The 17,164-nt window shown below is 41.8% G+C and overlaps 1 protein-coding gene across 1 annotated transcript in view; it reads left to right on the top strand.

Annotated features, from left to right (window-relative positions):
- The window catches only part of CNTNAP5 (contactin associated protein family member 5), a 799,405-nt gene that overhangs the window by 530,179 nt on the left and 252,062 nt on the right, over window positions 1-17,164 (top strand). Inside the window, exon 12 of the mRNA XM_042994206.1 lies at window positions 1,018-1,137. Within this exon, the coding sequence (XP_042850140.1) occupies window positions 1,018-1,137 (120 nt within the window). The remainder of the gene's footprint in view (window positions 1-1,017; window positions 1,138-17,164) is intronic.

The following is a 17,164-nucleotide window of genomic DNA, read 5'->3' as shown; positions in this document are numbered from 1 at the left end:
GGAGTTGGTGCTATATCTTTAAAGCTGTTGAGAGCCACTGAAGTGTGTTAAGCGTGGAAGGATGACATAATTGGATATGTACCTGCTGCTCTGAGCTATGCCATCGTGTCTAAAACATCAGACGACATTCTACATTCTCATGCATGAGACGGCAGATGCTTCCTTTACACACCACCGAGTCCATTCATGTTGATGTAATGAGATTTATAAATTTCTCCTATCTGCATATTGGTCCGAGTACCCCATCTCCAGGCCCCCGTGCCTGCCTCCCTCTGTGTGCATAAACACCTTTGTGGCTACGGCCACAGCCTCTCTCTGTGCGCTTTTGATGGCACAGACTGATTGTCTCATTCAGGGTCTGTGGTCACATGGCAACCGTGCTGTTGACACATCTTAGGAACTTAGTGAGTGCTTGTTAAGTCAAAATGGACTAAACCTGACTGGACACCTGCTCTGTGTTTTCGGTACTGTGCCGAGCTCTCGTTGTGTAGAAATAAGATAGTGTTATTTTGTTAATAAAAAAAGACATGACTGTATGTATTCATTCAGTTTTTCATCCACTAATCAAACATTTTTGAAGTCCTGCTGTGCATGTGGCCTTGTGCCAGGTGCTAGAGCACAGCCTGAGACAGCACTGCCCTTCCAGCTTCTGTGACCACTGGGGAAGACAGAACAGTGTATGGTGATCCTAGCTTAGTCCACTGTGTGGGCACAGAGGAGGGGCACAGACATCAGCAGAGAAAAGGGCCACAGAGGAGTGAAGGGGAGACTTTCTGGAGGAAGTAACCTCTGAGCCGTTTGGAAGAATAAGTGAATAAATGCTCGGGTGAATGGAGGCTCAACTCCATCAGTATTGGGACACTGGTTTGTTAGGACTTGATGGGAGTGGGGAATCGAGGCTATAGAAGCGGGAGGAACCGACACTGAAAGTAGATATAGGTAGGAGGTACCAGTCCCTCCAGAGTGATGTGTAGAGCCAAGCAAAGCTTTATCTCTGCTGTCTTTGTGTCTTTCCAGCCCTCTACGAGCAATCATGTGAGGTATACAGGCACCAAGGGAACACGGCTGGTTTCTTCTACATCGATTCCGATGGCAGCGGGCCGCTGGGACCCCTCCAAGTGTACTGCAACATCACAGGTAAGGGGCAGAATCCCCACTCAGGCTTAACCAAGCTACCTGATGGTACACAGCACAGGGAAGTCCACTGGAAGGGGACCTGTGTAAATAAAAATTTAAAGAACCAACCTCAGGTGTGGGGGGCATGGTGTTTAAGTAAATAATAGCAATTAGCAGCTGGATTATCTTTCATAGGAGAGGAAGACTTAATGGTCTTAATCACATTCCGCCAAACCTAGAATTAACCAGGAAGCATTTTCTGTAGACCCTGCCAAGGACATTTTCTCTTTTAAAACTCAAAAGCAGAAAGAAAAGGAAAAAACAACTAAACAAACCAAAAGCAAACCTGAAAATCAATAGAGAACCCTGACTCAGGAAGTGGGGAAGTGTGATTCATGTCTGGCCCCGGGGATGGTGTGAATCCCGTATGCTCTCTGAGGCTCAGTTGTTCATCAGTGAAATGGGCAAAGTAGTTCCTTCCTCCCAGAGTTGAAGGTTAGACACAATCATGAGTATTGGAGGAATCAGCGAGGCTAGTTACCCAGTAGGTGCCCAACAAGAAAAGTGAATTACTTGCATTTTCCCAGCCACTCCTTCCTAAAGTGCAGAAAGACATAGTAAGAATCAATTATTGCACAGATTTAGAAACAATCTATGATCACTAACTTATTCTGCAAAATAATTCCACAAAGTCCAAACCTGATGTAATAGTTTCTTAAAAATTCAGCAGTGCAAGTACCCTCACCATCGTGAGGGTCACTCATTGGCGCATATGCGTTGTGTATGTTTGTTCCGAGCACTGGCCTTTGGAAATGACAACAGAATCATGTAATAAAGCAGAAAAGCAGGGGCTATTAAGGCTTATTGAGTCGTCAGGCCTCAGGCGTCCCTGCAACAAGGCAAGCACATTCCCTGAGCTCCTTCTGTAGCCACAGACTGGCCTTGGCACGGAGGATATACGGAGAAATTAGATACAGCCACTCTCATTTATGAGGCAGGAATATCAGGAGAAATGCCGGGCATATCACAGGTAGAAATTCAAGCAAACCATTGCAAAAATGGTGATTATGGCACTTTGCAATTTGTTCATCTGGATGCAAACGACCAAAGTTTTTCTGCAGAAGATGCTATTTACACGGATTTAGAAGCATTTCCTTGCATTTCCTTAACACTTAGTGCGTCTCTCCAACCTGCACGTATGCTAACTGCTTCCCAACTAGCCCATAATATAATTAGAAACTGTGGGACTGTTTTCTTTTCATCGTTATGGTAACCTATAGTGCTAACCTGGAGCTAGTTTTCTCCCTGGATCTTGGTTATTTTCCAATTGTAATTAACAAATGGATCTCCAGCAGTTCCTGCTAAGAGTACAGACTTTCTAGCTGAGGACATTCGAAATTAGTAAACGCCCTTTTACTGAGCCCCGTAAGTGCTTCCGATGCAAGTTGTCCCTGGTCTACACTTTACCAAAAAGTGGAGGAAGTGATTTAGCTGAAGAGTGAGGACGAGGAGAGTGGTTCCTGCTGCTGAGAGATCAGGTGTGGTCACTCAGCTCCGACCAACTTCGGGAGCTGAACTGAGAGCTTACCAATACCATCTCTTTCCCTCCTCACCATAAAAATCCGAGGTAGATATTTTTATCTCTGTCTTACATAGAAGGAGAGAGAAGATGAGAACTTCATGACTTTCTCGAGGTCATAAATACTGGAGCTAATAGTCAAGACTCAGGAAGCAAACAAAACCTTCTGGTGCAGTAATAATTTATATCACTAAAACATTAATTGGATACTTGTATTGCTTATGTTTTGCTTTACACAGTGATGTGATTTTTGTTATAAAGTAAATCAATATTAATTATAGAAAATTTAAGGAGAAAAGCAACGTATCAAGAAAATGTTGAAGTGACCCCTCAGCCACAACCCAGAGACTGCTGTTGGTACTCTATTGTTAGGATTTCCTTGGGATTTTTTTTTCTGTGAATGTGTATGTGTATTTCTTCTGTGAATGTATCTGTTTTTTAAATATATATTTTAAAATCAAGCATCAACTTTCCTTTTTGTCATTAAATATTTTGAATTTATTTTTTAATTTTTTTTTTTTAACATTTATTCATTTTTGAGAGTGAGAGAGACAGAGCATGATCAGGGGAGGGGCAGAGGGAGGGAGACACGGAATCCGAAGCAGGCTCCAGGCTCTGAGCTGTCAGCACAGGACCCAGTGAGGGGCTTGAACCCACGAAGTGTAAGATCATGACCTGAGCTGAAGTCGGACGCTTAACTGACTGAGCCACCCAGGTGCCCCTGAAATTTTTTTTTTTTTTACATTTATTTATTTTTGAGAGAGAGAGAGAGACAGAGCACGAATGGGGGAGGTGCAGAGGGCAAGGGAGACAAAGATTCCTATGCAGGCTCTAGGCTCTTAGCTGCCACCACAGAGTCTGACTCGGGGCTTGAACCCACAAACCATGAGATCATGCATGACCTGAGCCGAAGTCAGACGCTTAACCGACTGAGCCACCCAGGCGCCCCATGCCATTAAAATATTTTGAAAATAAAATATATACCTTAAGTGTAGCTTTAAATTTTTAAACTCTTCAAACTAATGCGAGTTCAGGGACACAAAGGGTGTCATTGATTCATAGGTCTCATTTACATGGAGCTCCCTGCCTCTCATTGGAAACATTTCTCTCAGGGCTTCTGTATGATGTTTTGTCCAAGAATGGCTAAAGATGAATTTTCACTTGTATTTAAAGGTTGCTATTTTGCTGATGTGATACTGAAGGAATCAGGACCTCAGAGTTGTGTTCGGGAATGGATAGGCTTGATTATCCCTGATCAGGCAATTCTTGTACATACGGTTTTTGGTTATGTGCAGTTGCAAAACATAGAGGTTTTGCTTTTGTTTTTGTTTTCTAAAAGAACTATAGAAATAAAAGCAAACCTCGGCACAAGCTGAATTCTGTAATTCTCATATTTGACATTTCTAAAAACATAAATATAATGATCACATACATTTTTTATTTATTTATACATGTTAAATGTTCTTAACTATGAGTGATTTGTAACACCTGTAAAAATGTGACAAAGGGGTCCAGAGAAGGGAGGGTCCAGGAGAAGGGAGAGAGGAAATGGACAGCGAGAACCAAGAGAACTGAACAGGGGTGGGGTAGGGTGGAGGGGAGACTCATTCTGCTTAGGATACAGTTTCTGAAAACAAAAAGTTGCTGTTCTCTGCACTTTTCAGCAGCATTACTGGGGTAACCCAGAGAGTGTAAATGACACCGGAAGGCAGGGAACCTTGTGCTAGTCAGCTGAGTGTCCCTGGCCTACTTGTCCATAAATAAGGTCTGCGATCCTAATATAAAGATCTGGGGCCAGGTGGTCTCACAGGCCTTCCTCATTTAGAATTCCATGAGAGATCATTTGAGGTTCAACCGAAAAGGGGACGTTTCTCCTAAGAAGTCTATGGATACTTGCAAACAGATGTCATGAAAGTGAAGAGGGACAGATTTTAGTCTTGGAAAACAGGAAATTCGAATCCAAAATACATCTCTCTTTACAATGTACCCTGGGCAGGGGAGGGCATGAGCTCCCTTTCCTAATGGCAAGGTGGTGCCTCACCCCTCCCGGGAGATTAAATCTGTGCATCTCACCTAGGACAGGGTGATCTTGGGGAGATGACCTCCCAGATGCTCACAGAGTAACTGCCCCGTTCACTGGATGGCAGCATGATCTCTGCACAGGGACACTATGCCAATGTATGGGAGTAACCTAAGGGGACGATTAGATTTATGTATAAAGTGGACTGTATCTGAACCTCTACACGTTTTGATCCTGTGCCTGCCGTACCTCATACTGTGTTCCAAGCCAGTTCACCACGGAGCTAGTGGGTAGGAGAGAAGGAAGGGCCACTGTTTGGATGGAATGTTGAGTGAAATCATGGATGAGGAAGATAAAGAGGAAGCTTCTGCAGGAATGCACATTTGGGCTACTTCTAACATCTCTATATATGATTTACCATTCAGTTCAGCTTAGTGTACATTTGCACATTTCAGGCACTGTGCAGATTGGCAAGGATACAAAATAGTGTCTGCATCAGCTTCTCTTGGCTGCTATAACAAATTGAGTGGCTTAAAAATACCAAGAAGTGTATGCGTCACAGTTCTGGAGGCTAGAAGTCCAAAATCAAGGTGCCATAGGGCCACACTACTTCTGAAACCTGTAGGGGAGAATCCTCCCTTGGTTCTTCTGGCTTCTTCTGGCTCACCCAACCTTTGAGCATTGCTAGCCCGTAGCAGCAGCCTTCAGTGACTGCCTCCCAGCGATTGTCACCCTGCTTCTGTGTGACATAGTCACAGGTAACTTTCTCCTCTCATGTATCCTCTTATAAACAGGATACCAGTCATATTGGATTAGGACCCCTCCTAATGGAGTATGACCTCATCTTAAGTTGATTACATTTGCAAAGAACCTATTTCCAACTGAGGTCATGCTCGCAGGTGCTGAGGGTTAGAATTTCAGGAGGACAGAATTCTACCCCTAATGGTATCATTTCAGTCTCCTTCACAGGTTAGTCATGGAGCAGACACAGTGGAAATTATAATATAAGGATAATGACAGGAAGTGTATCGTGTTCTTCCAGCCTCTTGTGGAGTGGAAGGGTTTTTGGGCAGGCAGGCAATGCATGTTTCTGATACCTGGAGGGGGAGCACTAACGGGCCGGAAGCAGAGATGAAAGAGGGCATTTCCAGGAAGAGCAAATGAATGTCAGGAACAAAGTTCAAGGGTCTCGAGCCTGCATATTTGTGGGGGTCACAAAACTCACCAAGATGAGTCACAAGTTTAGAACACTGAAAAACTAATCAAATTGCATGAATAGGAAAGGATCAGTTTTACTTGAGCAGGGATAAGCAAAAGCTGTTGCAGGTCCGTAATCTGAACGAAAGTTTCCCAGCGAGGAAATCTACTGCGTCAATTCTGGGGAAAAGAAGGAATGTTTTATTATAGACAGTTACTGAGCATGTCAGACTAGTTAAATGTCTCTGAGTGGAAGATGAACTACTTTCTGAAGACCAGCCACAGGATGTCATCCTCAGAGCATTCGTAGGTGTTAGCACTGTTCCTTTATATTGAGGACAGTGGATCTCTCAGAGGGCTTACTCAGATTAGGGACTGTTTACAAAGGTGTGATCCTACAAAAGGCAATTATGGGAAGGGGACCACAGAACAGAGCTAGTAACAGAGGGGCTGTTCCCACCCTCAGGCCCAGGGAGGTGAAGGGAGGGAGAGTTGCCGGAGTAGGAAGGAGAGCAGCATATGGAGAGGTTGAAAGAACTATGGCCTCTTGTGTGGGAATAGCCAGCAAAGAGCTTGGGGAATGGCCTCCATCTCCCCTTGGTCCTACCAGTCTGTTTCCCATGTCTCCACGGACAACCCAGCTAGAATTCAGAAGGCAAGAGCGCTTGCTGATGTAATGTTTTTCAGCAGCCTTCCTGGGCACAGAGAAGGCAGCAGAAGGAGAGAGGGTGTATTGGCAGGGCAAATGGAAAATACCCATGGTCGCCTGTTTAAGGAACTGTGTAAAGAAGGTTGGGGAAACAAATGATTAGAATTCGTCAAGGATCAAGGATGGCCATGAGGCAGAGGGCTGTCAGTGAAACCCACAAAGCATGCAAATATATGAAACATGGATTTGTTCAATAGATTCCAACCTGAAGCAGATAGGACCTCCCTTTGTGGGCCGAATGGGAGTGAGGTTAAGATGAATGAAAGAAGCACACCCTGAACAAGAGACAGAGAGAAGTAATCGACTAAAAGTTGCTAAGTCACTCAGTTGGTGAATTACTGAAGGACACAGAGAACACCAAGAGAAACCATGGCATACTAAAATGTAATGTTTGGTTAAAAAGGAGACCTGGGCCCCATGCCACTACCTACCTGGTGTTAAAATTTTCCTGGCCTGAATGGGGGTAATTTTAGCCAATGATGTGAAGTTTGTGATCATGCTTGGCTGTCTCAGTCTAATTGGGCAAGTATGTAGGAGGGCATTTAACACAACAAATAATCTAGGCAGATTCAGAACTGGTCTACTGGATGAAAATGCATGTAAGGTGGGCTTGCAGGGCGGGTTAGAAGCCATCAGGAAGTGAGAGAGTTCTGGGCACTGGGATCAGTACAAAGGAGAAGATAGGAATGGAGAAAGAGAAGGGCACAGAAAGCAGTTGCAATCAGTGAACATCTGAGGAATCTGTGCAAGAACTTGGGGTTGGAAGATAGGAGAAGGAGGCTTCTCAAATGTTTCCTTCTTCCCTCAGTGCAATGGTTAGTTTTATGTTTCAGCTTGGTTAGATCGTAGTGTCCAGATATTTGGTCAGTAATTATCATTAACATTTCTGTTAGAGTGTTTTTTTTAGATGAGTTTAAGATTTTAATCAGTGATCTGTGAATAAGACAGATTACCCACCAAAATGTGGATGGACCTCATCTGATTAGTTCAAGGCCTAAGTAGAACAGAGACTGACTTCCAACAAACAAAAAGAAACTGTGCCAACAGATGGCCGTCAGACTCCAACTGCAACTCTTTGCTGGGTCTCCAACCTTCTGGTTTACCCTGCAGACATTGAACTTACAAAGAAAGCCTCCATGATCTTGTGAGCCAATTCCTTAAAATTGATTAATTGGTTGATAGATGATAGACTTAGATATAGATATAAGTAGATATTAATACTCATATTCTATTGGCTCTGTTTCTCTGGACAACTGGACTTGAAGTACCTGTATTTTGGGTGCTCCCACTCTGTGCTCTCCTCTCATTTCTTTGTATTTCCATCCTGATGCCAACCATACTGCATCATAAACACCAGTGTTTACTTGTGTGTTCCTATGGATCTGTGAGCTCCTTAATGGAAAATGAGGGACAGAGTATGATGAATCCAGGTTCTACTTTGTGCATGCTCCAATGAGCTCATTGTAAATGGAACTCTGAGAAATTGCAGCCAAATTAAAGATTAATTTCGACCTTTTCTCTTTTTGCTTTCCCACTTCCCCTAATTTATCTTAGATTAAGGTCCTGTCCTATTAAATCAATAGCAGTCTGGAACTGTGGATACTGACTCAATGTCTGATTTAAGTGGGCTTGACTCATTTCTACCATGTGGAACATCTTCTACAAATCCAAGAGTACCTGTGCCCAACTGTTCCCCATTGCCTCCAAGACCTCCCATTGATAGCCTTCCCCAAATCCCTCCTTATCTTCAAATACGGAAATGACCAGTGGGAGTAGCACATGTGTTGGAGTCACATTGGAATTTAAATTCTAGTGCCAGCATATTCCAGCTGTGTGACCTTGGACAAGTCAGTTAGCATTTCTGGACCTTGGTTTCCTTATCAGTAAAATGGAGATACTAAAAAATGGCTGCCTTCAAAGGTTCATTTGAGGATTATAATATATATGAGAACTTCCTAGTTTCAAAAAGTAGATGGTCATGAAATAGGGTAACCAAATACCCTGGTGTAATTATTAATCATGCCCTCATTCTTCCTCACTGCTGTCCTATTATAGATGGTATCTGTATACTCCTACTAGCTGTAAAAGATAGGTGTGCACCCGTGCCAGCGATAAAGTCTGTGCTGCTCTCTGCAGGAGTCATGAGATTTCTGATGCTCGAGAAACCTGGAGGTAGCATTTCTGAGGGGAAGCTTCTAGTATTGATAAAGCAGAAATAGAAAGGTGAGGCATTCCAACAAGACTTTCTTTAGAACTTGACATTTACACTCATTCTATGTAGCTTCCATTGTGCCATGTTTAATGTTAACAGGATACCTTGTCAACATGTTAAAAGATGTTTCCCAGGCACACACAGTTTTTCCTTTGTACAGTACAATTGTATACGGATATGCAAAATTGTTTGTTTAAAACCAGTAACAAAGACGCATTGGTTTTCTCTCTTGATGAATACAATACTAATTTCATGTATCTAGACCTGCACAGCAATCATCAGCCATTGCAAGGAATTTACAAGGAATGTTTAGTCAAATCTCTAAAGCAAAACTTGTTTTTCATTCTCAAACAGCTCATAATCCATTTGCAAACCACCTTACAAGTCGCCATGTCTTATCACTCTCATTATTATGATGCTCTGTTTCTCCCTTCTTTGGCAGCAGGATCTGTTTTCATTAAAACTCATCAAAGCATGCATAATGGAATAGGTAGAGAAGCTGCAATTGAGGTCTCTCTAATATTCCTGCACATAATTGTGCACTGTGATTGCAGGTAATAGATTATCATCCAGACTGTTGACAAAAAGAAAGAAATGCATCCATTCAGTTAGGTCTAACAGTTCTTGGCCTCGCTTTGAAGTTAGAGCAATGCCAGCGAGTTTATGGTTTGTGTATGGACTGTACAAAGGTCTGTAAGTATATAGGAAATTAGGAAATAAGAGTTACCTATGACATTGTACAGAACCAACTTATGGCACATTTATCTCTCCCTGATTTGCTTAGTACATTGGTAATTTTCAGCAGCTGGATTTTACATGAAAGAGAGGTAAAATTTAGTTGTTGATGACTTGCCCATCTATAATGAAGTTCTGTCCTCGTGCCTCCTATTGGCATTCCCCTTCAGGCTTCTACCCCAAACACTCCACTTCTTACACACACATACACACACAGGCACACACACACACACACAACAAAAAAAGGAAGTATTAACTTCCCTGCCAAAGTCGTCTACAGGAACAATTGAGGCTCAGGTTCTCAAGCTTGTCTCTCATCATAAGTTAGATAGCCGTCATTACAGAAATACAGTTGCCAAAAAAATTGTCATTCAATTACAGACTTCATACAGTTGTGCTGAATATCTGCTGGCTACTGGGCTAGTTCCAGATGCAATACTGGAAAGTAACTGGAATTGGTTTTGCTTTGCAAATACGTTAATGAGGCTAGCAAGTTACAGAAACAAGATGCCAAGTATAGCCAGCAGACTTAAAGCTGTTCCTGCTAGGTGTGCTGTGTGTCTTACCAGAGGGTCCCAAGGCCTGGGACGTACACTCTCCTCTAGGACTTTGAATCACTACGCATTGCTTGTCTGCTCTGGGCCAGGCACTGAGGATATAGAAATGATTAAGAAATGTTCCCCCAGCGGTGCCTGGCTGGCTCAGTAGGTTAAATGGCCAGCTCTTGATTTCAGCCCAGGTCATGGTCTCACGGTTTGTGAAATCAAGCCCCGTGTCAGACTCTGCTCTGACACAGTGGAGCCTGCTTGGGATTCTCTCTCTCCTCTCTCTGCCCTTCCCCTGCGCGCTCTCTCTCTCTCTCAAAATATATAAATAAGCTTTTAAGAAGAATGATATGGTTTCTCAAGTCCACAAAGTTTATAATCTCATGTCCTTGTTGTACACACACACACACACACACAGACACGCACACACGCACACACGCACACATGCACACACACACGGGTGCCTGGGTGGCTCAGTCAGTAAAGTATCTGACTCTTGTTTTCGGCTCAGCTCATCATGTTACGTAGCCTGCTTGTGATTCTCTGTCTCCCTCTTTCTCTTTGCTTCTCTCTCTCTCTCAAAATAAATAAATAAAACCACCCATGTCCTCAGCCTTCCCCAGTCTGATTCATAATTCATACAACAGCTAGAGGGATCTTGTAAAAGCACAGGTCTGACCGTCGCTTCCCATCCCTGTCCCCTTCTACCTGTGCAAATCCCAAGCTCCTTATTCATGACTGCCAATCTTGAAGGGCATGGCTATGAGGGTATGTGCATTCATATGCATTAATTGAAAGTCTTACAACAATTCCTGGTGCTTCTTAAATCCTTCAGATTATTATAATTAATATCTGTTATACTTATTGTCTTGGGACCATGCGCAAGGCCCTCATTCTTTGTATCTCTCTTCCCCTCTCTGTATATAAAGGATGATGATAATAGCTTTCTGTGATTGGTGTGTACTCCGTTAAATGAGTTAACATTTAGAGAATGTCAGAGAGTGACTGACACCGAGCAGGTGGTGGAGGAAACATAGGACTTTCTCCTCTTCTTTCCCCTTTCCTTGGAAATGTGTCCACTCAGGCTCACTCATGAGTGACATATATGCCGTGGCTCACTAGCGGTTTAATCAGTTGGAATAATAGTTGCATTGTTGCTTATATTTCAGAGGGACAGTTTGCTTTTTATAAATTAAGTGTTTTCCGAAGGACTGTTTTCAGCTGATGAAACATGGCAGTTCCACGGCTTAGAGGAAGGAAACTTTTTGTAAGTGTCTCTGTCCCTGTTTGATATCTTATGCTGTCCACCAAGGTGTGGCGACTTCAGAGGGCTCCTAGGGCTTCCAGAAGGCTGGTCTCTTAGACGAAGCCAGGGAGCAGATCTGCTTGTGTCCAAGGTGAGAGCTTTAAAGTGGTCTCTCTGGGCCAGTGGCAGACGGCATAATCTCCTGCTAAATTGGGCCATTAAATAAAACTACTAAGTCATAAAGCTGTAGCATTACCCTGAAATTAAAGCATTGTCACCTTTGAATTGCCAAGAATTTTAACAAGCACTTAGAGAAATTCCTTTCACACACCCATTTAGCATGGCCAGTTGACTCTGACCACGTGGATGAGAACAGAAGGCTCAGGACAAAAGATGGGGAGGGTGATTGCAATGTGACTTTCATTCATTTATTTGCTTATTCGTTCAGTCACACACCCTCCCTTACAAACTCACACACTGCTTTATTTTATTTTATTTTATTTTATTTTATTTTATTTTATTTTATTTTATTATTTTATTTTTTAGAGTGACAGAGAGAAAGAGAGCACAAGCAGGGGAAAGGGGCAGAAGGAGAGAGAGAAAATCCCAAGCAGGCTCTACACCGTCAGTGCAGGGCTCCATCTCACAAACCCCATGAGATCACAACATGAGCTGAAATCAAGAGTTGGATGTTCAGTCAACTGAGTCATCTGGGCACCCCGGAAATAGCATTTTTAACAAATACCTGAAGATATCAGACTTTGGGAAATATCTTTACAAGGTGATTAGCATAGTGCTTTACTCTTAACATGTCCCCTTCCGTATTCATCCCCCACTTCTAGGAGGGGCCTGGTCAGTGACTAAAAGAGTAGTTCTTCTTAAGATCTGAACACAGAGCCTATCCTGACACCTTCCTGGTGGACCTTTCACAACACATTTTTATTGCAGATACCTGGTGATTCTTTCCTTTTAGTGCTGTGAGGATCAGGGCACAGTCCGGTCAACCAGTGTTTACTGAGGCTGCCTGGTACTTAGTGCTGTACAATCCACTGTGAACCACTAACCTCAATGTCCAAGGATCTCATATTTAACTTCTAGCTCTTAAAGCACTTTTATCTAGGCCATTCTATTTAAGTCATGTAATTATCTTGTAGGTACTTGACAGCCATGGTATTCCGGGCACATTAACTTCTATGAGACTCAATTTCCTCATCTGTATAATAGGGATGATCAGTTACCCTTACCTCAGTGTGCTGATGTGTACATTGCATAAAAGTAAATGAGCATTGTGCATATAAACTCAGTACAATCTGTGACAGTGTCTAAGAGCTTCTAAAATAGAAGTCATTATCAACAAGTACTGCCATCATAGCAGGATCTAGACGCCAAAGGAATTCAGAGAGAGGAGCAATCAAGAAAGGCTTCCCGGGACAAGTAGGGCTTGGGTTTGACCTTGAAAGATAGGTGTCCCTGGGCTGGACAGAGAGGGCAAAAAGAGGAAAATCAATCCTGTTGAGAGCAGCAGGGTCCCGGATGTGGGGATGTAATGAGCAGGTACCCAAGAGCCCTTGGCCTTTTTTGAGGGCTCCTGGCTCACCTGTGAATGCTGATGCAGTGCCACCATTGGGCAGGACACTTTCCTTGTCTGGAAGAGTGAAATAACAAGTGTCAGTCAAAGGTGCCTCCCCAAACGCTTGCTTTCTTTTGTTCACTTTTGCTCTGAGCCCAGGATTCCAGGGAGAGATCATGAATCAAAGTCAGTCTAGACATTCCAAACTGTAAAACAGCCAGGATGTGCTAGCAGCTTGTGATTGTACGCTCTGTGAAGTAGGGGAAGCAGAGGGTCCATTTGTCTGGGAGCCTTGTTCCTCCTTCTTGAGTCACAGGAGCACCAGTCAGCCTTGTGCTGTCAGTAGGCAAGCATTTGGATATGTTACATGTATTTGCAGAAAGAAGCTGGCAAAAGACATTGGCTGGTTAGTGGCCTGGGGGACATTTCCACATGGGTTTAACAGTGCCAGCTCTGAATGTTCTGTCCAGACCTCAGGTCTTGGGTCTTATACCTGGTTCTGTTCTTCTGGAATACCATTCCCTCACCTCCTTCTTTAGACCAGGCTCTCCTCTCTTTCTCTTATGAAGCTTCTTGACCTATAACAATTCTCATGACTCCACCTTCAATGCATGTAATAGACTAACATACACCAAATCTAGCGTGGTCGTAAAGAGCTTGGGCTTGGTTTGAATCTAACCACTGATACTTCTTAGTTTTGTCGATTTAGGTGATGTTGTTAAGTTACTCAGCTTCCCTGTTCCTGAGTTTCCTCTCTGTAATGAATAATAGAACCTATTTTTTAAGGTGGTTATGAAGTTTATATGAGATCATGAAGAGAAAGAAGAAGAAAAAAAAGTGCCTGGCATTATATACCTAATACATGATAATTGTTACTTATTTTTACTACTCTATCATCAGCAACCTTGACTCTGGTTTCTGGAGATGCAGTAATGAAAATAATAACTAATTACTTTTACAAGCACACAACACCTGATATACTGAAAGCACTCATGAAAATTAATTCAACATTATTAATAAATATGCACTTGAGAATGGATGCGCTACCATGTATGAACGGTTGAGTTTGATACTAATTTTTGCCACTTGATAATTATTTGGATAATTAGTCCTCAGCCATGTGTGTGTTGGTATAAGGGCACATGCACAAGAATTTGTCAGAGCACAGTGGAATAGCTTGGAACACTTACTACAGGGGTAGTGCTGCACAAAGCATTATCTTTTCCTCCCCAATGTGTTTATTCTAAAATGTTCAAACTTATAGAAAAGTTGAAAGAACACTAAAATGAACACCCATACGCCTTTCACCCAACTTTTCCAAGTGTTAAAATTCTGCCATACTTGCTCATTTGTGTGACCTTCACTTCTTTCTCTCTCTCTCTCTCTCTCTCTCTCTCTCTCTCTCTCTCTCTCTCCCTCTCTCTCCCCTCCCTCCCCCACATCCCTTCCTCCTGGTATAAAATGCTTCTTGGGGCACCTGGGTGGCTCAGTTGGTTCAGCATCTGACTCTTGATTTCAGCTCAGGTTATGATCTCAAGGTTCATGGGATCACGCTCCACATCAGGCTCTGTGCTGACAATGTGGAGCCTTCTTGGGATTCTTTCTCCCCATTTCTCTCTCTCCCTACCCTGCTCGTGTTCTTTCTCTCAAAATAAATAAACTTAAAAAAATGCTTCTTCTTTTTTTGTGAACTATTTGAAAGTAAGTTGTCAACATACTGATCTTTGAAACCTAAAGACTTCAGTTTATATCTTTAAGAACAAAGGTATTATCCTACATAACCTCAATACTAATATCGTACATAAGAACATAAACATTATTCCAATCAAAACTGTTCAATGTAGAGTCAGTCTTGTCCGTACAGTGTTATCTGGTTTTGTATTTCTCTTCAGGATTCAAGCAGTGTCCACATGTTTAAATTTGATGGTCATATCCTTTTAGTCCGTTTTAACTAGAAACTCCCTTCCCCCAACCCATCTCTTCTGTATGGCTTTCATTACATTAACTTTTTGTGAAGTGTACTAGCCAGTTGTTAAGAAAAATATTCCATATTTTTTTTAGATTTTTTTTCTGATAATTTCTTTATCGTTGGAATGCTTTGGCAAGAAAACCTCATGGGTGATGTCTGTCCTCTTCAGTGCATCTCATTAATAGGTACATGATGTTATTGGGGCAATTCAGCCCCAACACTGACTAACACACTCCCGCCAGATCTCTGCACTGTGAAGGTGATTTATAGTCAGTGAGTTGTCTGTGGGGTTATATGCAGATGCTGTGTGAATATCTCCTTCCTCAACGTATCCTCCCAATCCGGGAATGACCCTGACCCATATGTTATCACACTGGAATTTGTAAAATGTTGTTTTACTAATCCTATAATTCCTTCTGCATTTTCAGCTGTCATTCTGGACTCTTCTCTACAGAAGAGCTTTTTTTTTTTTTTTTCAGAATAGCTTTTTATTCCTTGCCCTGCCTCCACCTCTCTTATGTCACTCTAGACTCATCTAGACTCATAAATTATTTCATTTTAAAATGTTGTTACCATTATCATGATGTTCTTTGTGTTCCAATTTCCCCAAATGTAGCTAGTCATACTCCGGCTAATTCTGCTCCTATAGCTTTGTTACCTGCCTCCATTAATCTTGGAGTACTTCCTTGTTTCTAGCACCAGATATTCCCTTGAACTTACCCCACCTAGACCCAGACTCACTTTTTTCTCAAAAACAAAACAAAAAAAAACAAAACAAAAAAACAAACAAAAAAAAACATTGCTCCTTTTTTGTAGCAAATGGTATTTAAAAATTAGGATATATGTGTTAGGTTTTCTTATTACTTCTAGTCTATTTCAGTGGACCGAACTAGAAAATGTGCGTTGGTGTGTGTGTGTGTGTGTGTGTGTGTGTGTGTGCACATGTGCACACTTGTGTTTAAATTATGATTTCTTATGGTTATAGGCAATGCAAATACAGCACCATTAGATTTTCCCTCATCGTTCTCTCTTCTATATGGATCTCTCTTCTCTCACAGTGAGAACCTGTCTCAACAATACCAATATATTTACTCATCTGTTCTACCTGACAATATACACAAAATAGATTCAGAGTCACATCAGCCATTCACTACCAATAACAAAATAAAGTGTAGCATTTCCTGAATTTTAATTTTTTTTCTCAAAATATATTTTACCAAGGGGGTATAGCTAGACAGAATACCTCATTGAAAAGTTACTTGAATTAATATTTCCTTATTTGTGATTATTTTGTCTGTTTAATATACAGGGAGGCTTTTTGTTTCTGCTTAATGTTCAATTTTAGGTTTTCCCTCTTTTTATCCTTTTGATTTAATCCTATATTTTTATTATGCAAAATATTTGCATGTTACAAAATCTAAATATACATATTTATATGTACTTGTATTTGTATATTTACATAACATATGAATATATTTTTATATTTATATTATATATAAGATGGTTGACCAAAGATGTCTTACTCTCTCTCCTATTGTATTCACCCTCTTCTTACCCATCTTATCTAGGTCACCATTTATATTGGTTTATCCTTCCTGTGTGTATTTCTATTTCTTCTTTATTCTTGCACAAAATGTAGCATAGTCTTTGCACCTCGGTGCCTTGATCTTGTCACTTTACAGTGCTTCCTGGGACGTATCATAAATCAGTTTAGAAAGGTGTTGTGTGGTATTTATTATAACTGCATAGTATTTCACTGTGCAAATTAACTATGCTTTATTCATTCAGACACCTCGTGATAGATATGTGAATTTTTTTTTTCAATATGCTGCTCTCACAACAGATACTCTGGGCTGCAGAGCAGAATTTCAAGTATATGTCTAAACATACTTTCACATCCTGTATCATTTCCCTGCTAATTTCAAGAGCTGTCACTGAAGTCAGTAAAACCCTGGTTGTGTGGGATGTTTCATTCCATGGTAAGTGAATGCCCACTGTGGGTCAGGTATTTGGCATATAATGACTTACATGACAGTCTTTTTGCCTCGTGGAACTTACCGTGTAGCGGGTGGGGGGGGGGGAGGTTGAGTAAACAGGTCGTTAACAATGGTTGCTGAGTAAGAAGAGAGCAGGTTGGTGGTGGAGTCAGAACAGGCTTCCTCCTGGAGAAGACACTGGCACTCTGGCAATATCATTTATACTGTGATGAGCTCTGGAGCAGAGATGTCAGCTGAAAGAAAGACAAATCATTCCATGTGCCTCTTTG

Source organism: Panthera tigris, chromosome C1 (genome assembly GCF_018350195.1).
Source record: "Panthera tigris isolate Pti1 chromosome C1, P.tigris_Pti1_mat1.1, whole genome shotgun sequence".
NCBI classification, from domain to species: domain Eukaryota; kingdom Metazoa; phylum Chordata; class Mammalia; order Carnivora; family Felidae; genus Panthera; species Panthera tigris.
Note: the sequence above shows the minus strand (reverse complement) of the source record. Positions and strands in the feature narration are given on the sequence as shown.